General features: G+C 49.3%; 1 protein-coding gene across 2 annotated transcripts in view; it reads right to left on the bottom strand.

Moving 5' to 3' along the window:
• Window positions 1-25,069, bottom strand: part of AP3D1 (adaptor related protein complex 3 subunit delta 1) — a 240,225-nt gene that overhangs the window by 133,983 nt on the left and 81,173 nt on the right. For both annotated transcript variants that reach the window (XM_075352591.1, XM_075352592.1), the window contains exons 6-10: window positions 17,172-17,301; window positions 16,950-17,089; window positions 15,079-15,152; window positions 14,871-14,920; window positions 7,391-7,440 (exon numbers count right to left, since the gene is read on the bottom strand). In XM_075352591.1, the coding sequence (XP_075208706.1) occupies window positions 7,391-7,440; window positions 14,871-14,920; window positions 15,079-15,152; window positions 16,950-17,089; window positions 17,172-17,301 (444 nt within the window). The remainder of the gene's footprint in view (window positions 1-7,390; window positions 7,441-14,870; window positions 14,921-15,078; window positions 15,153-16,949; window positions 17,090-17,171; window positions 17,302-25,069) is intronic.

The following is a 25,069-nucleotide window of genomic DNA, read 5'->3' as shown; positions in this document are numbered from 1 at the left end:
GTTCTTTGATCCATCGAGCCAGGGTGGCTTTGGAAGCCTGCGACCCTTTGCGCTTACCAGCGACAAGGACAAAGAGTGCATCCGAGCGGCGCAGGGGCGCCGTGCGGGAAATGTAGATTCTGAGTGCTCTCACCAGATCCAACAAAATGTAAATCCTTTTCATACCGATGAACTGCATGCGGATAAAAGGAAGGCAAGGAGATATCCTGATTAAGATGAAAAGAGGATACCACCTTAGGGAGAAACTCCTGAATGGGGCGCAGCACTACCTTGTCCTGGTGGAACACCAGGAAAGGAGCTTTGGATGACAGCGCTGCTAGTTCAGACACTCTCCGAAGAGACGTGACCGCTACCAGAAAGGCCACTTTCTGTGAGAGTCGAGAAAGTGACACATCCCTCAGAGGCTCGAAGGGCGGCTTCTGGAGAGCAACAAGGACCTTGTTTAGATCCCACGGATCTAACGGCCGCCTGTACGGAGGTACGATATGACAAACCCCCTGCAGGAACGTGCGCACCTGAGAAAGTCGTGCTAGACGCTTCTGAAAAAACACGGATAGTGCAGAGACTTGCCCTTTAAGGGAGCCGAGCGACAAGCCCTTTTCCAACCCAGATTGCAGGAAGGAAAGAACGACAGGTAACGCGAATGGCCAGGGGGATACTCCTTGTGCAGAGCACCAGGATAAGAAAATCTTCCACGTTCTGTGGTAGATCTTAGCAGAAGTGGACTTCCTAGCCTGTCTCATGGTGGCCACGACCCCTTGGGGTAATCCTGAAGACGCTAGGATCCAGGACTCAATGGCCACACAGTCAGGTTCAGGGCCGCAGAATTCCGATGGAAAAACGGCCCTTGGGACAGTAAGTCTGGACGGTCTGGTAGTGCCCACGGTTGGCCGACCGTGAGATGCCACAGATCCGGGTACCACGACCTCCTCGGCCAGTCTGGGGCGACGAGTATGACGCGGCCGCAATCGGATCTGATCTTGCGTAACACTCTGGGCAAGAGTGCCAGAGGTGGAAACACATAAGGGAGCCGGAACTGCGACCAATCTTGCACTAAGGCGTCTGCCGCCAGAGCTCTTTGATCGCGAGACCGCGCTATGAAGGTCGGGACCTTGTTGTTGTGCCGAGACGCCATTAGGTCGACGTCCGGCACCCCCCAGCGGCGGCAGATTTCCTGAAACACATCCGGGTGAAGGGACCATTCCCCTGCGTCCATGCCCTGGCGACTGAGGAAGTCTGCTTCCCAGTTTTCTACGCCCGGGATGTGAACTGCTGATCTGGTGGATGCTGTTTCCTCCACCCACATCAGAATCCGCCTGACTTCCTGGAAGGCTTGCCGACTGCGTGTCCCTCCTTGGTGGTTGATGTATGCCACCGCTGTGGAGTTGTCCGACTGAATTCGGATCTGCTTTCCTTCCAGCCACTGCTGGAAGGCTAATAGGGCAAGATACACTGCCCTGATTTCCAGAACATTGATCTGAAGGGTGGACTCCTGCTGAGTCCACGTCCCTTGAGCCCTGTGGTGGAGAAAAACTGCTCCCCACCCTGACAGACTCGCGTCTGTCGTGACCACTGCCCAGGATGGGGGCAGGAATGATCTTCCCTGTGATAATGAGGTGGGGAGAAGCCACCATTGCAGAGAGTCCTTGGCCGTCTGAGAAAGGGAGACTTTCCTGTCTAGGGAAGTTGTCTTCCCGTCCCATTGGCGGAGAATGTCCCATTGAAGTGGGCGCAGATGAAACTGCGCGAACGGGACTGCCTCCATTGCTGCCACCATCTTCCCTAGGAAGTGCATGAGGCTCCTTAAGGGGTGCGACTGACCCTGAAGGAGAGACTGCACCCCTGTCTGTAGTGACCGCTGCTTGTCCAGCGGAAGCTTCACTATCGCTGAGAGAGTATGAAACTCCATGCCAAGATACGTTAGTGATTGAGTCGGTGCCAGGTTTGACTTTGAAAAGTTGATGATCCACCCGAAAGTCTGGAGAGTCTCCAGCGCAACATTCAGGCTGTGTTGGCATGCCTCTTGAGAGGGTGCTTTGACAAGTAGATCGTCTAAGTAAGGGATCACCGAATGTCCCTGAGAATGCAAGACTGCTACCACTGCCGCCATGACCTTGGTGAAAACCCGTGGGGCTGTCGCCAGACCAAATGGCAGAGCTACGAACTGGAGATGGTCGTCTCCTATCACGAAACGTAGAAAACGTTGGTGCTCTGTAGCAATCGGCACGTGGAGATAAGCATCTTTGATGTCTATTGATGCAAGGAAATCTCCTTGAGACATTGAGGCAATGACGGAGCGGAGGGATTCCATCCGGAACCGCCTGGCGTTCACATGCTTGTTGAGCAGCTTTAGGTCCAGAACAGGACGAAACGAGCCGTCCTTTTTTGGAACCACAAAGAGATTGGAGTAAAAACCTTGCACTTGTTCCTGCAGAGGAACAGGGATCACCACTCCTTCTGCTTTTAGTGAGCACACCGCCTGCAGAAGGGCATCTGCTCGGTCGGGATGTGGGGAGGTTCTGAAGAACCGAGGCGGAGGACGAGAACTGAACTCTATCCTGTACCCGTGAGACAAAATGTCTGTTACCCACCGGTCTTTGACCTGTGGCAGCCAAATGTCGCAAAAGCGGGAGAGCCTGCCACCGACCGAGGATGCGGAGGGATGAGGCCGAAAGTCATGAGGCAGCCGCCTTGGAAGCGGTTCCTCCGGTTGCTTTCTTGGGGCGTGAGTGAGCCCGCCAGGAATCTAAGCTCCTTTGCTCCTTCTGAGTCCCTTTGGACGAGGAGAATTGGGTCTTGCCGGAGCCTCGAAAGGACCGAAACCTCGACTGCCACTTCCTCTGTTGAGGTTTGCTTGATCTGGGCTGGGGTAAGGAGGAGTCTTTACCCTTGGATTGTTTAATGATTTCAGCCAATTGTTCACCAAACAGTCTATCTACAGACAGTGGCAAGCTGGTTAAACATTTTTTGGAAGCAGAATCCGCTTTCCATTCCTTTAACCACAAGGCTCTGCGCAAAACCACAGAGTTGGCAGACGCCATTGAGGTACGGCTTGTAGAGTCCAGGACAGCGTTGATAGCGTAAGTCGCAAACGCAGACATTTGCGAGGTTAGGGACGCTACTCGCGGCACTGCTGGACGTATGATAGAGTCCACCTGTGCCAAGCCAGCTGAAATAGCTTGGAGTGCCCACACGGCCGCGAATGCTGGAGCAAACGACGCGCCGATAGCTTCATAGACAGACTTTAACCAAAGGTCCATCTGTCTGTCATTGGCATCTTTAAGTGAAGCCCCATCCTCCACTGCAACTATGGATCTAGCCGCAAGCCTGGAGATTGGGGGGTCCACCTTTGGACACTGGGTCCAGCGTTTGACCACGTCAGGGGGAAAAGGATAACGTGTATCCTTAAGACGTTTGGAGAAACGCTTGTCTGGGTAAGCATGGTGTTTCTGGACTGATTCTCTGAAGTCAGCGTGGTCCAGAAAAGTACTCAGTTTACGCTTGGGATACCTGAAATGGAACTTCTCCTGCTGTGCAGCTGCCTCCTCTGCAGAAGGGGCAGGGGGAGAAATTTCCAATAGACTATTGATGGCCGCTATAAGGTCATTTACCATGGCGTCACCATCAGGAGTATCCAGATTGAGAGCGGTTTCAGGATTAGACTCCTGATCACCCTCCTCTGTCTCATCATGTAGAGACTCTTCTCGCTGAGACCCTGATCCGCGTGATGACGTGGAGGGTCTCTCCCAGCGAGCACGCTTAGGCTGCCTGGGACTGTCATCTGAATCAGAGCCGTCAGGCTGAGATGCCTGGTACCCCCTTGAAGCACGGATTAACTCTAACTGAGGGGGACCGGGGAACGTTGCCGCAGCAGTGTCCATGGTCTGAGTAACTGGCCTGGCCTGCAAGGTCTCTAGGATCTTTGTCATAGTGACAGACATCCTGTCAGCAAAAACTGCAAACTCTGTCCCCGTCACCGGGACAGGGTTCACCGGCGACTCTGCCTGGGCCACTATCACCATAGACTCCGGCTGACGAAGTGGCACAGGGACCGAACATTGCACACAATGGGGGTCATTGTAACCTGCCGGTAGATCAGCCCCACAAGCGGCACAAGCAGCGCTTACAGCCTGTGTCTTGGCACCCTTGCGTTTTGCGGATGACATGTCGTCTCCTCAGAGCAAGATAGTGTACACAGCCAAGAAGCGACCTTACAGTGCAATATATATATACATATATATATGGTATAGAGAAAAAAGGTACACCAAAATAACACTGTGGCACTAGTGGGGCCAGCACTAAAGTGCTGCTTACCGCCCGCTTAACGCGGGTGTGTGGTCGCCAGAAATCCCTTGTCTGGGTCTCCCAGAGCCTGTGTCCGTTCTCCAGCCAGACTGCATGTAGGAATGGCTGCCGGCGTCCTATGGAGAGGGGCGGGCCCTGGGCGTGTGCAGACAAAGAGCAGGAAACCTGCGTCCCACTGTGCTCAGTGAGAGGGCTGGAGCATGTAAATAAGACTCCAGCCCTCGGCGCTGATTAATCGTACAGCGTCTCTCCCTTGCCCTGATTGACAGGGTGGGGGGCGGGAACGAAGCGGAGCTAGGCCGCAGAAGCCGGGGACTAAATTTATAAGCGACGCCGTCGTAAAAGCACGGTCGGCGCTAAGTCCCCGGCGCACTACAAGTCGCAGCCGCGCCGCCGCTCCAGGGGCGGCCGGCGCGGCAGTCCCCAACACATAAAGTCACTCAGAAAAACTGTAGTGACTGTAACCCCAGCGCGCAGCGCTACTGTCCCCGGCGCACTAGCACACCCAGCAAGTCTGGAATGTGCGCGGCCTGTTTGGGACACAGAGTACCTGAATGTCGCAGGGCCTTGTCCCTGAACGGTACCCAGCTCCGTATCCAGCAGGTTCCATGGGTCTGTGGATGGAGCCCGGCCTCAGGGCTTGGGGGCCGGTAAGATCCCACTTCCTCAGAGCCCCTCAGGGGGATGGGGAAGGAAAACAGCATGTGGGCTCCAGCCTCCGTACCCACAATGGGTACCTCAACCTTAACAAACACCGCCGACATAAAGTGGGGTGAGAAGGGAGCATGCTGGGGGCCCTAGTATGGGCCCTCTTTTCTTCCATCCGACATAGTCAGCAGCTGCTGCTGACTAAACAGTGGAGCTATGCGTGGATGTCTGACCTCCTTCGCACAAAGCAGAAAACTGGTGAGCCAGTGATCCCACTGGGGGTGTATAGCCAGAAGGGGAGGGGCCTTACACTTTTTAGTGTAATGCTTTGTGTGGCCTCCGGAGGCAGTACTATACACCAATCGTCTGGGTCTCCCAATGGAGCGCCGAAGAAACAACTGATCCGTTGTTGACGGACCTGACGGATTTAAAACAATGGAAATGTGAACCTAGCCTAATCTGTATGCCCTCCAGTGACTCCTGTAACCTGTATGCCCTTCCCTCCCCCGTGCGGTCTATGCCCCAGGGATGTATTTACCCTCAGCCTCTCCTGTAATATACATACAGCAGTGTTAGTGCTCACTGTGTATGGCCATGTCTGTTAGTGAATGCCATCATGCAGCGCGGCACAGCCACATGCCCAGAAGGAGCTGGATAGAGACAAGTGTGGAGGTGAGTGAGGCTGCTGCCGGCTTCCCAATTTGATTATCTCTAATCTGTGTGTGCATGTATGATGTGTGTGTATGACTGTGTATATATTTATGTCTGTTTATATGCATTTTTGTGAATTTGTCGTTTAATATGTACATATCCCTGAATGTTTATATATCTGTGTACGTGGGTGTCTGTGTGCATGGGGCCCACAAAAACATGGAGGTGGCCCTGTTAGGTGCAGACAGCGATTGTAAAGGCAAAAACAGTAACAAAGAGTGTCTGGCAGCCAAACCCCTGCTCCTGAAACCACACGACCACATATAGCTGCTCTATGTGACATTTTAGAACGCTACTAAAGAGTGGAACACAGATCATCCGGATGAGTGTGGTCAATGGGTGATCCACAAGTAGATAACCGCACAGTGGGCACGGGTTTCCAGCAAAATACCAGTACCTAGGCAAATAGTATTTATTTCATTACCCCTACGCTAAGGACATCCTTTAAATGAATTTTAAACAAATCACATCAACTTTGCTTGGACACAAAAGCAGACTTTCCATACAAAAATGTAGTCGAAAAAAAACGCAGTATTTTTTTCTACGTGGAAACTTGGCCTTACACTGGCAGAAACCTGTCAGAATATTAATGGGGCTTTCAAGGAAAAGGCCTGGATTTCTGCAGTCACTGACTGCATTTTGTCAAATCCTAACTAGGCCACAAGCACACTACCAGGATTCCCCTAATTGCTTGCTGGAGCAGTTCTCATGTGAACTCTGGCGATTTGCATACTTGCGGTCATGTGACATTAAAAAAAATGATACTTGCCTTGGAAAACCTCTAATAGAACAAAGGCCTGTAAGCATGTGCAGTAAAAGCATGTGAAGAAAGAGCTACTCCCTATGGATATTGTGATCTAATACTGGAGGTAACAGGAAAGCTGCAGTAAGAAGAGGCTGCTCACACTGCTGTCCACCCTGCCTTTCTGATCTCTTACTGGAGTTACCAGGAATGCTGAGGTAAGAAGAGGCTGCTCACACTGCTGTTCACAATATCTTTCTTATGTATTACTGGCGGAGGCTGCTCAACCCGGTCTTTCAGATCCAATGCTGGAGATACAAGGGGTTCTGAGGTAAGAAGAACCTGTGCACACTGTTGTTCATAACGTATTTGTAATCTAATAGGGGCAATACAAGGAGTGCTAAGAGAAGAAGAGGCAGCACCCCCTGCTGTCCACCCTGTTTATATTATATAATTCTGGAGATCCAAGGGGTGCTAACATAAGAAGACACTGTTCGCACTGCTGTCTATTCTGTCTTTCAGACTCAATACTGCAAATACCAGGCGTGGTGAAATAAAAATAGGCCAATCACACCACAGCCCACCCTGTCTTTTTGATCCAATAATGGAGATACCAGGACTGCTGAGGTGAGAAAAGGCTGCTCACACTGCTGTCAATCCTGTCTTTCTAAATGCGGAGTAGCTGCTGTGACCTGGAGATTAGCTTGAAGGACTTGGTGTAGATTATCTGTAGATACCAGCAATTTCCAATTGCACGTCATAGGCACCCATTCTATCAACATTCTATGACAGGTTTCTGCCAATTTAACATGATGGCAGTCATTTTATTGTACTGTGGAGAGTTTCTACTTAACAAAATGAGGCTATTTAGGAAATGTATTTATAGTGACATTTTTTTCCTCTCAATTCCAGAAGAACCCGAGAGTCTGTGTTCATTTTAAGCCAAGTTATATGTAAAAAAAACCGAGATTATTATTAGCCTACCTGAATGCTAGCACTGTGGTTGGGCATCCCTGATGACAGCGATATCAAAACTGTGAAACAAAGGTTAGATTTTATCTAGTGGTCAAATACAGTTGCTTTAGATAAATTCCAAATACATTTAACCCTAAGACCTAAAATTATGAAACCTAATAGAATTAAATCTTACAGAAAAAATCTTACTGACTGGAAAAAGAAATGTATCATCATTAACCTTGAAAAGTTCTGATGATGGGCAAGAAATAGTTAAATTTCTAATCCTGCTCCACCTTCTATATAGAGGGCTTATAAATATTGAGATCACAAGGCTCTGTGATATATGTCCATTATGAAATAAATCCTTTATAATCCCTTTAATGAGTAACTGTCAATTTAATTTATGTTCCATAACTCAATAATACACAGGAAAATAAGCAACTTTGTAATATCAGAGAAGTCTTTTTTTTTCCCAGGACTGATCTCTTTACTCATTAAATGAGAGCAAATATGTGTTCAATTAAGACAGATTCTCACATTACTGAGATAGGAGATGACAGTTGGTGCCTATAAATTTCTATGGAGCGGGGGCTGGAGCTAGAGGCAGAAAAACAGACCTTGTTCTGTAAAATCCATAGAACTTTTTAAGTACCAAATGTTATCTTTGCCCTTAGTAAAGGTGGTGTCACACACAGCGACGACGACAACGACATCGCTGCTAAGTCGCCATTTTCTGTGACGTAGCAATGACCTCAACAGCGACGTCGCTGTGTGTGACACACAACAACGATCAGACCCCTGCGGAGAAATCTCTGCTCACTCCTGAATGTTCCAGGTAAATTTTTGATCGCTGCTATCCCGCTGCGCCATGATAAGCTCAGCATCCTTGTGTTTGACACTGCAGCAGTGACGGATGCGATGACGCTGAAGGCAGTGACGTAGGACTGAAGGCAGGACAAGGGCGTGTTTTTGCGGTGTATTTTGCAACGCCCCTACGACTCCGATTGGTGGTTACAACAGCGTTCCGATTGGGTACCTTGCCGAAGGCATTACAGTGATTTCATTCTTTAAGTTCCATTCTTTGTTCCACGTAGTAGATTCTCTGTCTGGTGTCGCTAGTGTGTCGTTCTTTGTGGATCTGAATGAAATGAAATAGAATGAATGAAAGCACTACTGCATCTTCCTTTGTTTGGCACGGTCACCCAATCAGGCGCCGCTCTAGTGATCACCAATCGGAATAGAGGGGAGTGAAAAAAGGCAACACAAAGGCGCTGTAGCGATCACCAATCGGAACAGAGGGGCGTGAAAAAGAGGCAACGCAAAACATGTCTAGGGGTAAACATCACGCCTCTATCAAGGTCTGAGTCGTCGCATAGCGACGCGTGTGACACCGCACAACAACCGTCGAGGTCGCTATGATCGCTGCTCCATCGCTGCTTAAAATTACATGTTTGACAGCTTACTAGCGATCATCTATGGTCGCTGTTACGTCTCAGGAAATGGTGACGTAACAGCGACGTCGTTGTCGTTGTGTGTGAACCCAGCTTAAGGGGAAAATCTGTTTTCACTGAAGACAGATTATACCTGTGAATTGACAATTCTGAGAATGAAAGATCAGTCTGGGAGGAGAGAGAAGCAGAGCTCTCTGATATGAAAATAAGAAACATTGTAATGAAGGGAATTTTGTTTACTTACCGTAAATTCCTTTTCTTCTAGCTCCTATTGGGAGACCCAGACAATTGGGGTGTATAGCTTCTGCCTCCGGAGGCCACACAAAGTATTACACTTTAAAAAGTGTAACCCCTCCCCTCTGCCTATACACCCTCCCGTGCATCACGGGCTCCTCAGTTTTGGTGCAAAAGCAGGAAGGAGGAAACTTATAAATTGGTCTAAGGTAAATTCAATCCGAAGGATGTTCGGAGAACTGAAAACCATGAACCCAGAACAATTCAACATGAACAACATGTGTACACAAAAGAACAACAGCCCGAAGGGAACAGGGGCGGGTGCTGGGTCTCCCAATAGGAGTTAGAAGAAAAGGAATTTACGGTAAGTAAACAAAATTCCCTTCTTCTTTGTCGCTCCATTGGGAGACCCAGACAATTGGGACGTCCAAAAGCAGTCCCTGGGTGGGTAAAAGAATACCTCGATAAAAAGAGCCGAAAACGGCCCCCTCTTACAGGTGGGCAACCGCCGCCTGAAGGACTCGCCTACCTAGACTGGCATCTGCCGAAGCATAGGTATGCACCTGATAGTGTTTCGTGAAAGTGTGCAGACTAGACTAGGTAGCCGCCTGACACACCTGCTGAGCCGTAGCCCGGTGCCGCAATGCCCAGGACGCACCCACGGCTCTGGTAGAATGGGCTTTCAGCCCTGAAGGAATCGGAAGCCCAGAAGAACGGTAGGCTTCAAGAATCGGTTCCTTGATCCACCGAGCCAAGGTTGACTTGGAAGCTTGCGACCCCTTACGCTGGCCAGCGACAAGGACAAAGAACGCATCAGAACGGCGCAGGGGCGCCGTGCGAGAGACGTAGAGCCGGAGTGCTCTCACTAGATCTAACAAGTGCAAATCCTTTTCACATTGGTGAACTGGATGAGGGCAAAATGAAGGTAAGGAGATATCCTGATTGAGATGAAAAGGGGATACCACCTTAGGGAGAAATTCCGGGACCGGACGCAGAACCACCTTATCCTGGTGAAAAACCAGGAAGGGGGCTTTGCATGACAACGCTGCTAGCTCCGACACTCTACGGAGCGATGTAACTGCCACTAGAAAAGCCACCTTCTGCGAAAGACGTGATAGAGAGACATCCCGCAGCGGCTCGAAAGGTGGTTTCTGAAGAGCCCTTAGCACCCTGTTAAGATCCCAGGGTTCCAGCGGCCGCTTGTAAGGTGGGACTATGTGGCAAACTCCCTGCAGGAACGTGCGGACCTGCGGAAGCCTGGCTAGACGCTTTTGAAAAAACACGGAAAGCGCCGATACTTGTCCCTTGAGAGAGCCGAGAGACAAACCCTTGTCCATTCCGGATTGAAGGAAGGAAAGAAAAGTGGGTAAGGCAAACGGCCAGGGGGTAAAACCCTTATCAGAGCACCAGGATAAGAAGATCCTCCAAGCCCTGTGATAGATCTTGGCGGACGTTTGTTTCCTGGCCTGTCTCATAGTGGCAATGACATCTTGAGATAACCCTGAGGACGCTAGGAGCCAGGACTCAATGGCCACACAGTCAGGTTGAGGGCCGCAGAATTCAGATGGAAAAATGGCCCTTGTGACAGCAAGTCTGGTCGGTCTGGGAGTGCCCACGGTTGACCCACCGTGAGGTGCCACAGATCCGGGTACCACGACTTCCTCGGCCAGTCTGGAGCGACGAGGATGGCGCGGCGGCAGTCGGACCTGATCTTGCGTAACACTCTGGGCAGCATCGCCAGAGGAGGAAATACATAAGGCAGTCGAAACTGCGACCAATCCTGAACTAATGCGTCCGCCGCCATAGCTCTGTGATCTTGAGACCGTGCCATGAATGCCGGGACTTTGTTGTTGTGCCGAGACGCCATGAGATCGACGTCCGGCGTTCCCCAGCGGCAACAGATCTCTCGAAACACGTCCGGGTGAAGAGACCATTCCCCTGCGTCCATGCCCTGGCGACTGAGAAAGTCTGCTTCCCAGTTTTCTACGCCCAGGATGTGAACTGCGGAGATGGTGGAGGCTGTGGCCTCCGCCCACAGCAGAATCCGCCGAACTTCCTGGAAGGCTTGACGGCTGCGCGTGCCGCCCTGGTGGTTGATGTACGCGACCGCCGTGGCGTTGTCCGACTGTATGCGGATCTGCCTGCCCTCCAGCCACCGATGGAACACCTTTAGGGCTAGACACACTGCCCTTATCTCCAGAACATTGATCTGAAGGGAGGACTCTGTCGGAGTCCAGGTTCCCTGAGCCCTGTGGTGGAGAAAAACCGCTCCCCACCCTGACAGACTCGCGTCCGTCGTGACCACAGCCCAGGATGGGGGCAGGAAGGATTTTCCCTTCGACAGAGAAGTGGGAAGAAGCCACCACTGAAGAGACGTTTTGGCTGCCAGGGAAAGAGAGACGTTCCTGTCTAGGGACGTCGACCTCCTGTCCCATTTGCGGAGAATGTCCCATTGGAGTGGACGCAGATGAAACTGCGCAAAGGGGACTGCCTCCATTGCTGCCACCATCTTCCCCAGGAAGTGCATGAGGCGCCTCAAGGGGTGTGACTGGCCCCGAAGAAGAGAGTACACCCCTGTCTGCAGCGAACGCTGTTTGTCCAGCGGTAGCTTGACTATCGCTGAGAGAGAGTATGAAACTCCATCCCGAGGTAAGTCAGTGATTGGGTCGGTGTCAATTTTGACTTTGGGAAATTGATGATCCACCCGAACCTCTGGAGAGTCTCCAGAGCAACAGTCAAGCTGTGTTGACATGCCACCCGGGAGGGTGCCTTGACTAGGAGATCGTCTAAGTAAGGGATCACCGAGTGGCTCTGAGAGTGTAGGACCGCCACAACGGATGCCATGACCTTGGTGAAGACCCGTGGGGCTGTCGCCAGGCCGAAAGGCAGTGCCACAAACTGAAGGTGTTCGTCCCCGATGGCGAAACGCAGGAAGCGTTGATGCTCTGGTGCGATCGGCACATGGAGATAAGCATCCCTGATGTCGATTGATGCTAGGAAGTCTCCCTGGGACATCGAAGCGATGACTGAGCGGAGAGATTCCATCCGAAACCGCCTGGTTCTCACGTGTCTGTTGAGCAGTTTGAGGTCCAGAACGGGACGGAATGATCCGTCCTTTTTTGGCACCACGAACAAGTTGGAGTAAAAACCGCGACCACGTTCCTGAAGGGGAACGGGGATCACAACTCCTTCTGTCTTCAGAGTGTTCACCGCCTGAAAAAGTGCATCGGCTCGCTCGGGGGGCGGAGATGTTCTGAAGAAACGAGTCGGAGGACGAGAGCTGAACTCTATCCTGTAAACGTGAGACAGAATGTCTCTCACCCATCGGTCTTGGACATGTGGCCACCAGGCGTCGCAAAAGCGGGAGAGCCTGCCACCGACCGAGGATGCGGTTTGGGGAGGCCGAAAGTCATGAGGAGGCCGCCTTGGAGACAGTGCCTCCGGCGGTCTTTGGAGGACGTGACTTAGACCGCCATGCATAGGAGTTCCTCTGGCCCTTCTGTGGCCTGTTGGACGAGGAGGATTGGGACCTAGCTGAGGGCCGAAAGGACCGAAACCTCGATTGAATTTTCCGTTGCTGAGGTCTGTTTGGTTTAGACTGGGGTAAGGACGAGTCCTTTCCCTTGGATTGCTTAATAATTTCATCCAATCGCTCGCGAAACAATCGGTCGCCAGAAAATGGCAAACCGGTTAAGAACTTCTTGGAAGCAGAGTCTGCCTTCCATTCGCGTAGCCACATGGCCCTGCGGACTGCCACCGAGTTGGCGGACGCTACCGCTGTACGGCTAGCAGAGTCCAGGACGGCATTCATGGAGTAGGATGAAAATACCGACGCCTGAGAAGTCAAAGACGCAACTTGCGGAGCAGAGGTAAGTGTGACCGCATTAATCTCAGACAGACAAGCTGAGATAGCTTGGAGTGCCCACACGGCTGCAAAGGCCGGGGCAAAAGACGCGCCTGTGGCTTCATAGATGGATTTCATCAGGAGCTCTATCTGCCTGTCAGTGGCATCCTTGAGCGATGAACCATCTGCCACTGATACTACAGATCTAGCCGCCAGTCTAGAGACTGGAGGATCCACCTTGGGACATTGAGCCCAAACCTTAACTACATCAGAGGGGAAGGGGTAACGTGTGTCAATAAGGCGCTTAGTAAAGCGCTTGTCCGGAAATGCTCTGTGCTTCTGGACAGCATCTCTGAAGTTAAAGTGATCGAAAAACGCACTCCGTGTACGTTTGGCAAACCTAAACTGGGGTTTCTCCTGCTGCGAATCCGACTCCTTTATAGGTGGAGTTGGGGGAGAAAGATCTAGCACCTGGTTGATGGACGCTATAAGGTCATTTACTATGGCGTCCCCTTCAGGTGTATCCAGATTGAGAGCAACGTCAGGGTCAGAGCCCCGAGCTGCGACATCCGCTTCATCCTCCAGAGAGTCCTCAAGCTGAGACCTCGAACAGCGTGATGAAGTCGGGGAAGATTCCCAGCGAGCCCGCTTAGCCGGTCTGGGACTGCGGTCCGTGCCGGAGTCCTCCCCGTGAGATCTAGGTGCCACCCCGGGAGCACGCTGCGGCGCAGACCGAGAGGGGCCTGGGGGCGATGATCCCACAGTGCCCGGGGCCTGTGTAAGGACCGATCTGGACTGCAAGGCTTCTAGTATCTTAGCAGACCATCTGTCCATAGACTGAGCCATGGATTGTGAAAGCGACTCAGAGTTTCTCAGCCAAAACTGCAAACTCTGTCCCTGCCACCTGGACAGGGGAAGCCGGCGGTTCTACCTGAGCCGAGGGTCCCACCAGTGCCCGAGGCTCCGGCTGAGCGAGTGCAACAGGGGCCCGAGCATTGCTCACAGTGAGGGTAGGTGGAACCTGCAGGTAACATAGCCGCACAAGAGGTAGATGTTGCAAAATAACCCTGTGTCTTGGCACCCTTGCTCCTTGTGGACGACATGCTGTTGTCTCCCAGGAGAGTGATCACTGAGGGTATATAGCCAAAAGCAAAACAATGCGGCCGAACAGAGAAAATGTATACAAATATATATATATATATATATATATACACACACTTCGGCACCCTAGGGGGACCAGCACCGGGTGACCGGTGTGGCTTACCGACCGCCCAAAGCGGTTGTGTGTCCACCAGATTCCCTGCCTTGGGCCTCCCAGAGCTGTAGAGCTCGTTCCTGAAATCCTCCACCGGCAGAATGTGATTGTAAAAATGGCTGCCGGAGCGCTCAGGGGAGGAGGGAGCCGTGGGCGGCGACTAATAAAGTGCGGGAATCTGGTGCCCCTCAGTGATTAGTGAGGGGGGAGGAGGACACCTAAAGTATGCTCCAGCCCTCACTGTCGACGTCAGGTCGACCGTCCCGCCCTTACCCCTGACTGGCAGGCCCGGGGGCGGGAGTTATAGTACTAGGCCGCAGAAGCCGGGGACTAAATTTAATACCGCGGCCGGCAAACAGGCGCGGTCGGCGCGGTAGTCCCGGTCGTCACAAAAAAACAGCAGCCGCTGCAGCGTTTGTGACACAAGCGCTCCCTTCAACACAAAGCAAAAAACTGAGGAGCCCGTGATGCACGGGAGGGTGTATAGGCAGAGGGGAGGGGTTACACTTTTTAAAGTGTAATACTTTGTGTGGCCTCCGGAGGCAGAAGCTATACACCCCAATTGTCTGGGTCTCCCAATGGAGCGACAAAGAAATACTGTATATCCTATGTACTAGTCACAGCTAGAAAATATAAAACTGAGGGTTACGCCGTTAAGTGTATAACTTATGCTTCCAGTACCGAAAATGTTAATTTACTAAGGTATCCAATTATTTTACTTACCCGCTATTACAGTATTCACACATTCGTAAAGGAGAGACATTGCAGATGTACTGTACAGAAGAAAAAGAACTCGTTACAAAAAGTGTGATAACACATAAGGTGCAAGAAACTGGAGGAAAGGCAAGAAGAAACGTCACCTCAAAGATGGAAACCATCTGCTAACACAAATCCAGTGCAGGAAACACAAAGGAGCACTGGATTAGCTTACCTGTGAATAAGGTTAGTCAGAGGCTCAATCAGTTTTTTCCCCAACCTTGGTTCCAATGGAGTAAGGGCCCCAAACTAGAGGTAATGCAGAAAAGCAAAGGAGACACAAGTCAACCTATACAAATACAAAGGGGGTCATGACAACCAATTCTATATGAAATGAAGTGTCACCAGCCAAAGCATCAAAAACATATTGGAAAACTAACACTCCAAAACTTGGTCCTTAGAGGGGTTATCCACTATCCTTTGTTTTTAAAAAAAAAATGTGCTGGAGACGTAATTTTGTGTTACAGACTCTTTGTACTGATTAATTGTACCTTGGCTCATAGTGCACAGCTATCCTGTCCACAAAGTGGCGACTGATGGAGAAGCATGTGACCTGTCCAACATCCCCCTCCAATAGAAACGCAGCTGATCCACATGCAGTTTTGTTTTCTTCTCCATCAGCTGCCATTGTGACAGCAGGAAAGCACTGTAGTCTGATCAATTCCATACTAATAAGTCTATAGTATAATGTTCCCAACATTTGTCACAATAAAAAAAAGTTCACAGTCTCTAAGCTAGTGTACAGTAACCAAAGCGTATGGTAGATTATCTTATTGCTCCGTGATATTCCTGAATGGACAGGGCATCATTCACTGGCCATCGACAAGATCCTTTATATTATTATCTTATACCAATGTGATAGGGAATGTGGAAAGTGCAGTGGACAGGGTATCTGGATCAACCATACAAATGACCTGTACATGGCTACGGAATCATTGTGACATAATTGACAATTCTATTTCAACCATTTACAACAAGCTCTTAAAAAATGTATTACAGTCTTCAGTGGTTTTTAGTTTGCAGTGATATTGTCATGATTGTAATCCACTCAGGTGAATCTGGTGTCAGAAGGTCACAGTGCCTTGCCCCTGGCAGGTTCACTACTGTTATGTGACAACATCTCCTTGATTGTGGTGCTGTAAGGGATAAGCACTCTTTCCTGCCTGGCTGCTGGCTGTAGCATCCAATCTCAGGTGCGGCTCTTTGAGTTCACCCCCCTTCACTATTTAAGTCATGTGATCTGATCACATGATGCCTGTGATAGAAACTGAATCTCTTATTTCTATGTGGTCTCTGGAGCCTGCTCTGGAAGAAGTTAGTCGCACTATGTACAGCTGTGCTGTTTGCTGCACTGAAGCCGCCTGGGGTGTTTTTCCTTTGCATGTCTATTTCCCCTGTTTATATTCCTACCCTAGTGCTTCTGTAATGTAGTGGCGAGTGTAGTGATCTCATCGGCCTGCTCACTAGCCAGGGTGAGTTTAGGGCTAGCTGAAGGCTAAGGTATCCAGCTCGGCGTTTGGTTGCAATAACCTGTATAGGGACGCTAGGGAGCTCAGGTAACAGCTTGAGAGGAGTTCAGGTGGTGTCCACTCACCCCTCTCCCTAGCGGCAGGGACCTCTATTGTATCGTGACCCGTGTGTTCCTTGTGTGTTGTAACATCATCTGGGGGTTTACCACTTACTAGGTAAAGCCTGCTAGTCACGTTCATGACAGATATGTTTAATACTTTGGCATAAAATGTTTTATTGGTGGATTCAGCGATTGCCGGTCAGGGTCTATAGAAATGATACTTCCAGTATGTCTAGCACTCTCTCACATGTTCACTTTGTCATTGAGCAAGTCTGCAAACAATTTCCTCTGCATGCTGGAAAAAAAAAGGTGTCTAGTCACAACGAGGAGTTAAGATGTTAACTATAGATGAATCTCACACATGGAAACCGTACACAACAGATTCCGTTCATATCTTGAGATGAGGTGCGAGTTTTAATGCTGTTTAAAGAAGATGTTAATTACATGGGAAAAGAAAGACATGATTACGTTCTTACCAATTTAATAATTTTAATTAGGACCCAGTTGTTAGTAGAAGAAGTCATGAGCTTGAAGAATAGCGGAGCCAATGACAGGTAGTTTTTGGGATTTCTACGAGCTAGTTCACAAATAACATTCACCGCTGCAGACTGAACCCCTGGGAGTGGAGAGAAAAACAAATAACCAATTTTATCAATATGTTTGGATTAAGACTATCAAAGCAGGGGGAGCACGCTTACCTGGATCAGGGTCCTCCAGCTTCTCTTTCAGTCTGGGGAATGCTGGGCGCAGAGACTCTGGATACTTGAGGAACACTTTATACATGATCAGAACCGCCTTTTTCCTAATGTATGGCTTTGTGTGGGACATCTGTAAGGGATAAGAAAGGATTATTGCTAGTGTTGGCCATGGGCACTGTTCACATTAGAGTCATTAATTCCACTTTTATCAGACATAAGAGCTTTTTGAATCAACAGCTCATGAAAGATCCTCTAAAACAGCCTTAGGAAGCTTAGAAAACTAATTCTGGAATATGTCGGCAACTGTAGGTCAATAGATAAGTTGTGCATGTTCATTGGAAGCTTTCTTTATAATTGGGCCCATTAGAGATCTTTTTTATGTAGACTGCAGTCTACTACTATTGCCTTCAAAGATGGGAATTTAAAGAAACCGGCACTGTGATCAAAGCATGCATTACTGAAAACATTAGATTAATTAAAGGGAATCTGTCAGCAGGTTATTGCTATGTAATCTGAGAACAGCATAATATAGGACATGAAAGCCCATTTCCAGTGATGTGTCACTTACTGGGCTGCTTGGTGTAGTCTTTATAGAATGACTGTTTCCTCACTCATGTAGATGTAGCAGAGCTAAGTCTTCTGGGCTGGTATAACCCCACCCACACCCCTGTCAGTTTCCTGTGTCCACTGTGCAGTCATCAAGCTGCTAATCAGTGGTGGAGGCGGGGTTACACTGCTTAGCCTGATTGCTCTGCATGTGAGACCTAGTCAGGAAGTAATCATCTACCGACAAAACACGGATTATATTGAAACTACAGCACACACCCTAGTAAGAAACAACTCTGAATTTGACAGCCCCAGCAGGCATGAAAATTAATGCAACTAGAAAAAGTCGACACTCCGTCCTCTAGGATGAATTCTTGTTCTTGATTGAAAAATAATGTGCACAGACAAGGATAAAATATCAAAACATTGGGGGGGGCGATGTAGCTTGGAGAGTGGCCACAGAGACTGAGCTCCCATGATCTTGAACCCATCCAGCGGTGTTTTACCTGGTACACGGCTTTTTCCCCATCTCAGACATAGATACTCTGGCAAACGGAGATCTTCCCCCCCCCCTCCCCCTCCCCACAAGACTTCAGTGGAGCAGTGTGGGGAACTCCGGTCCACCGGGGTCCGCACACAGCCCAGCGGTGAGGCAGCTTGGTTTCAGCTGGCAGCCATCTTAGCTGGGGGAAATCTGTGCTGTCAGCTCCCATCTTCTCCCCTGCTGCAGCGTGACATTACAGAAGAGGGGAGTGTAGCGGTGTGTGCCCTGAAAGATGGGCCCCTCTGCCTCCCCTTGCTTCTAACGGTTAGTGCTGCCAGCTATCTTTTCTGCCACACCTCCCACACTTTTCCCCTTGGCTCTTAGTGCGGGGGCACCTGTGACACCTAGCCTCTGTGGCTTCTGGCATATTGTAGACAGTGCTCTAGTGAGGGGGGGGGGGGGGTGCCCCTTCCTAAACTTATGAATCTGGACCCTGTGCACAGGGATTAACTAGTTTAAGGTCCCATGCAACGGAGCCCTTCTTCCCACCTCCCCCCTGCTGGACAGGTGGGAAAATGAATCACAATTACCACAAGCACTGAGGGACATTATAGACCATTATGTGGTGGTTTTATTCACACTATAACCTCTAGGACTCTGCTACAGCTCACCACTGGGGTGAGCCCCCCTGCCTGCCATATCCTTGCTGTGCATTTACTTTATTTGACATTAGTATACATCAGGAACCCTGCCAAAAACTCTAATGCAGCAGAAAAGTTGAGGGAATTTGCTAGGGGCGATCTTCCGGACTCGCCACAGGCCCCGAGAGGTAATGTCACCGTCTATACTAAGAGCAAATCTCATGCCATGGCTGCGGAGGAGCAGGAGAGGGAAGATTTAACCCTGCAACAAGTTTCTGAGCAATTGCTGAATGAGATATCCCAATGCAAAACCTCCTTCTCGGGGAAGACTGAGGAGGTGGGGCTTCTCAGGCAGGACCTACATGCTTTGAGGGGGCGAATTGTGGAGGCCGAAACTAGGATATCCTACTTCGAGTACACAGTGACCCCCATGACCTCTAAACTAACCAAGGTGGCAGGTTCCATGAATGCCTGGTGACAGAATAGAATGTTCCACAATAATATCCGTGTTATAGGCCTCCCAAAGCGTGCAGAGTTTCAGCAGCCCAAGAGGTTCCTGAAAGAGTGGCTCAAAACCACCCTGGGTGATGGATTCTCCTCTACATTTGCAGTGGAAAGAGCCCATCAAGTTCCCACCAAACCTCCTTCCCTCGAGGGCGCCACCAGGATCCCTCCTGGCAAGACTTCTGAACTGCAAGGAGAGAGATACGACATTGTGTTTGGCCAGACAGAAGTGTCTACTTAAATCTGATAACACCACCATATGCATCTTTACTGGCTTCTCCGTGGACCTTCAGAAGCAGAGGCCCCAATTTATGGATGTCAAAAAACTGCTCATGGAACGGAATATCCTGTACTCGATCTACCCTGCTCGTCACCGGATCATTCAGGAGGGTAAATCATTGTTTTTCTACTCCGGATGAGGCTACTGATTGGCTTCAGATGCACCCTGAGGTAAAGGGAAGTAACTTAGTATCCTTATATTAACTTCTCCACCTAGAATGGTTAGGTTTGCTCGTTAGGATGGGGAAAGTGAACAGATGCACTCCCTTGGTGTTTCTCCTCAGTGCTTACAACATGGAACCCCCTGATAGAGGAGCTCTCTCTTACTGTGGATGCTACGATTTCTATACCTACCTCTGGTAACAGCGATGGTATCCCCTTTGTGGTTCAAAATGAAGGCCACTGGACATAATTCTCGTTTTATTGTTGTTGCCACCAAAAGTTTAGTGTGCAGTGCATGTATACTATGCTGTTCTTTAATTTCTGTTTTGCCAGTTTTTCTGCTGCTGATCCCTTTCTTTTATAGGTTACAGAGAGGAGTGGAGAATGCTGGAATAATTAAGTGTATATGCTATAGTACTTGTGTATCAGGAATTTGTGATTGGCTCAGATCTTAAATGTTTAGTATGGAATGTGCGAGGCCTCAAGTCCCGTGGTAAGCGAACCAAAGTCTTTTCACAGCTTAGATGGTACAACCCTTAAGAGGTGGCATTAGTGGAAACACATCTGACCCTGGGTGCAATGTTTTGTCCATGCTTTTCACACCAGCTATTCCAGGGGAGTCTCTCTGCTGGTGCATAAATTGCTGCGCTGATATCTTAAGGTCGCTCACATGAACCCAGAGGGGAGGTTCGTCTTTGTTAAACCATCATTAATTCGCAAGAATATGTCATCATTTGTATTTATAATGCTCCCCCGCTACCCTGGCAATTATAAAGAGCGCAGTTAGTTTTGCCTTGAATTACCCAGACGCTCATGTGCTTTGCATGGGGGACTTCAATCTGGTTATGGATAATGATTTGGATAGACTTCGTTTAGATAGTATATCTGCAGGGTCAGACTCGCCTCCTACTCAGTTTTCAATCTATATGCGGGGTAATAGCCGGCTTGACTTGTGGAGGCTGCACTTTCTGGGGACCCGGGAATATACTTGTCACTCCTCCACTAGGAGCACGCTCTCCCGACTGTATATTTGGGTCTAGCAGTCTGGCCATGTGGGTGGAGAGTATAGAGCATAGAAATAGGGGTATTTCGGACCATAGCCCTATGTTACTATCGCTTAGATTTGACCGGAGACTACAGCGCTCTATATGGAAACTAAATGTATTCTGGTTAAAACTAATTGGACTGAATGACAGGATCCCTGTTCAAATGGACTGCTTTATAGGGGCGCATGGGGGGCCTTAACATGCCAATCTTTTGTGGGATACCCTCAAAAAATATCTACAAGGCTGCCTTATTTCGACAATTTCATATATTAAAAGGACCACCTCACAGGAGGATGAAATCACAGAATGTCAGGTCTGGGAGGCAGAGAAGGTTTTTATAGCTAATCCTTCCAGTAATAAGCTGGAGTGGCTGCATTCTCAGACGTTACGTGCAATATTTAGACACCAAATCTAAGCACAAATTGTTCTTCACGCGGCAATTATATTTCAAGATGGGGAACCAGTCCAGCAAGCTCTTGGTGTATATGGTCAGACTGCATAACTCCTCTAATACGATCCTTAAAATTTGCAGACCTGACTGGTGAATTGTTATTTCCCCGACTGGTATCCTTCAGTGTTTTCAGGACTTCTAGCGTTCGCCATGTACGTCCAGAAGCAAGGCAACTGTTGCAGAGTGCCTGGCCTATTTAGCAGATGTGGACTTTCCGAGGCTGACCGCTGCTCAAAAGTCCCTTTTGGAAGCTGAGATTACGTCAGACTAGTTTAAATCCGCGATAGCAGATCTGGCTGCGGGCAAGATACCAGGAATTCATGTTACCACCTGTGTTTGAGGTACATGACCTCCCAGTCTCCTTTTACAATGCTATTATAAAAAAGAGGGGATAACCACTTGGAGTGTGGATCATACTGTCCATTCTCCCTAGTAAATGTGGATTATAAAATCTTCACCAAAATCCTTGTCACTAGACTGAATTTAGTAATTCTATATTTTGTTAGCCCTGATCAGACGGGCTTTATGCCAGGGAAAAGTACCGATCAATTTTAGGAGAGTTCAGTCTGTCATTCAAATGAGTACTCTTGTAAAAGATAAGTGGGCCTTGGCCTCGCTGGACACAGCCAAGGAGTTTGACTCTCTGGAATGGAACTTCCTGGTGGCCTGCCTCTAACGCTTTGGATATGGTCCTAGATTCGGCAACTGGGTCCAAATGCTATATCAGGCCCCTAAGACCAGAATGGTGGTTAATGATATCTCCTCTGAACCCTTTTCATTTGGGAAGGGGAACTCGCCAGGGGTGCCCTTTGACACCGGCTCGCTTTTCCCTGGCTTGAAGCTCTGGCAATAAAAATTTGCTCTAGCAAACTAATACGGGGTATTCAAATAGCAGATCGGGTAGATACTATAGGACTGTGTGCAGATAACATGATCATATTTATGGACGATGTGGAGTGATCTCTACCTCGAGTTGTCGATGTCATAAAATGAATTTAGCAAATAGTCTGGATTAGGTATAAATTGGGATAAATCTAACTTTATGTCTCTTGCCCATAACCCTGCGGATCACTTAGAGGCTTTGTCCCCTCAGCCCTTAGTCTCTAGGTTTAAATACCTGGGGATAAATATACATAAAGAAAGTAAGCACGATCTCCACTCTAATATTTACCCTGTGTTAGTTGTTCAAAACTAAATTCACGTTATGGAGTAAGCTACCTTTATCAGTCCCAAAAATATGAACTTAATAAAGATGATACTACTCCCTATATTTAATTATTTCCTTCAACATGGTGCAGTCCCAGTCCCTAAATCCTTTTTCTCATCCCTAGCTTAATTGATATGCGGGTTTATTTGGGGTAGTGCAAGGCCTAAACTAAAGCGGACCACACTACATAGATAGAAAATGCAGGGGGAACAGAGCCGCCAGATTTCTTCTTTTATTATTTAGTCGACCATTTAAAAGCGCTTAGTTCAAGAATGTCTGGCTCTTAACTCGGAGTCATTTAGCCCACGCGGCGGGGACAGACTGCCTACTTGGCTTTCTGGAAGCGGATAAGGTGTCCAGAAACTACTGCCACTCCTTAGATTGGCGAGACAGGTCTTGAGACACACACAAAAAAAAAAAATTGTGACGCCCTGGCCTATCAGGTCATCACAGGGTATTGTGCAATCTGCCCTTCAGCACAGTATCCACTCTCCTTGGTTACGGGTCCTGGTCCTTTGGTGTTGCTAACAGCTGAGCCAATCAAAACCCTAGGAACACTTTACACTGTACCCAGACGACACACCATTGGGGGGGCCTAAAGGGAAAAGGGCCGACCACATGGGGGGGGTGGTTAGGGGAGAGTGAGAAAGTGAGAGGAGAAGTGAAGTGGTAGTGGAAGGAGAACGAGGTGAAGTGACTCTCGAGAGGAGAGGTCACAGGTGGAGCAGGGCTCCTGAGTACTAGGTGCCAGACGTTGGTCTGGGCCTGGTAGGAGGTGGAACCCCGGTCGCAGGGGATAGTATCAGTGGGCACGGACTGCCGAGCAGGGTGGCCGGAAGCCTTGAGCAATCACCGGGCAGGGGCCAGGGCACGACTGGGTACGTGGACCCTAGGCCGGGAAGTAGCTTCATGCGTCCTGGTAATTTACCTGACCGGGGTGAAGACTTCAAGTGTCATCCCCAACCCGCTCCAAAATCGGGGGTACTAGCGCACCAATGAGATAGGACTTTCCCACGACAGTCCAAAGAAATCCTACGCGTGAACCCTGAGAGCAAGCTCACTCCGTTAGCCATATGGGTGAGCGGGACCGAAAAGTTTCAGACTTGAGGGTCCAGGGAAGAAAACACAGGTGCCAAGGAAAGGGTCACAGACTAACAGCAACACCAAGGACACGGACCCAAGCGTGCTCCCTTACAGTTGCAGTGGTACTCAGAACTCTGGTTTACAAGCTGTCTGTGTGGTTATTTCTGGACTGAGTGAGTATACTGAAAAACCCTTCTCCTACCCCCAATGGCACCCCTACATCACCATCACCGGGCTCCCGGGGCAAAAACCCCCTACCCACGGAGAGGTTAAAACACCTTGCTGCCATACCACCGTCACCGGGCGTCCCCAACAGCAGCGGTGGTACCCTATCTTACCACGCACCGTGGGTGGCGTCACGAACTTTCCTAATCCTGTGTATATACTCCCCCACTCCTTTTTAATTCAAGTGTCCGCGTGGACCCCCCGGGTCCAGAGACCCCTCGAGCCACCGTGGCTCCGGATCCGAGCGGCTCGGCTGCTGCTACGGGGACGGTACACCTCCATGCTTCTCCGATACCATTGCTGAAATGCCCTTATGACAGAATGTACTTTTGCCCACATTGTCTAACCATCCGTACTCTACATTCTGGAGTTCAGACGACGTTCTCTCTCAGTGATATATATGAATAAAGTGTCCTATTGGCCTTTGACCAGATCCAGTCTAAATTTACTGTAGCTAGGTGTCACTTTTATTTTTTAGATCTTTTCAGCTTAGCACAGCGGTTTAACGCCACACACAGGGCATCTGACAGTGTCTTAATCGTCTCTTTTCCGTTAATAGGGATTCTTCGCTCTCAGGGCCCTAAAGGATTGATCTCTATATATCAGGAGTCCCAAACCAAAGTCTCTCCCTCAGTCAACAATAAAATGATCCAAATTTATATAGTACATCAGGCATATCTAACACCGTTGATATTGTTTAGGATGCGTCAATGCGCAATGCCGGAATGATTGAGATGTCGCGGGGAAGACGTAGACTTTATCCACATGATCTGGGGGTACCTGGCAATTGTCTCTTTTTCGTGTGAGGTCATTTCCATTCTGTCCTCCCTAGCCTCTATCTCCATACCTCTTGACCCAATGCTCTGTCTTTTTGGAGTCCTCGATGAGGGTACCTGGTCTCATCAGCACAAAATATTTTTGCAGAAGTCTCTTTCTGGCCAGGAAACGCACAGCCTTACGGTGGATGGGTGGTGTCCTCCCGACTGCACAAGCCTGGGTAGAGCTAGTAAATGCAAGGCTTCCCTTTGAACAGGCTGTATCAGAACAGAGTGTGTCCTGAAAAATTTACTAAGGTTTGGGAGATGTAGAATTCCTCCCCCTTGATGCTGCTGTCTACCCAATTGTGTTGATCCCCGTGGACTCAGCTGTATGAGGTGATACAGTGGTTATAGACTGGTATCTGATTCAATTGATTTTAAGTTCGCACCTACCACCAAATATGGTTAGTTTGAGGGGACCTGGTCTCATCACCACAAAATCTTTCTGCGGG

Source organism: Anomaloglossus baeobatrachus, chromosome 1 (assembly GCF_048569485.1).
Source record: "Anomaloglossus baeobatrachus isolate aAnoBae1 chromosome 1, aAnoBae1.hap1, whole genome shotgun sequence".
Lineage (NCBI taxonomy): Eukaryota > Metazoa > Chordata > Amphibia > Anura > Aromobatidae > Anomaloglossus > Anomaloglossus baeobatrachus.
Note: the sequence above shows the minus strand (reverse complement) of the source record. Positions and strands in the feature narration are given on the sequence as shown.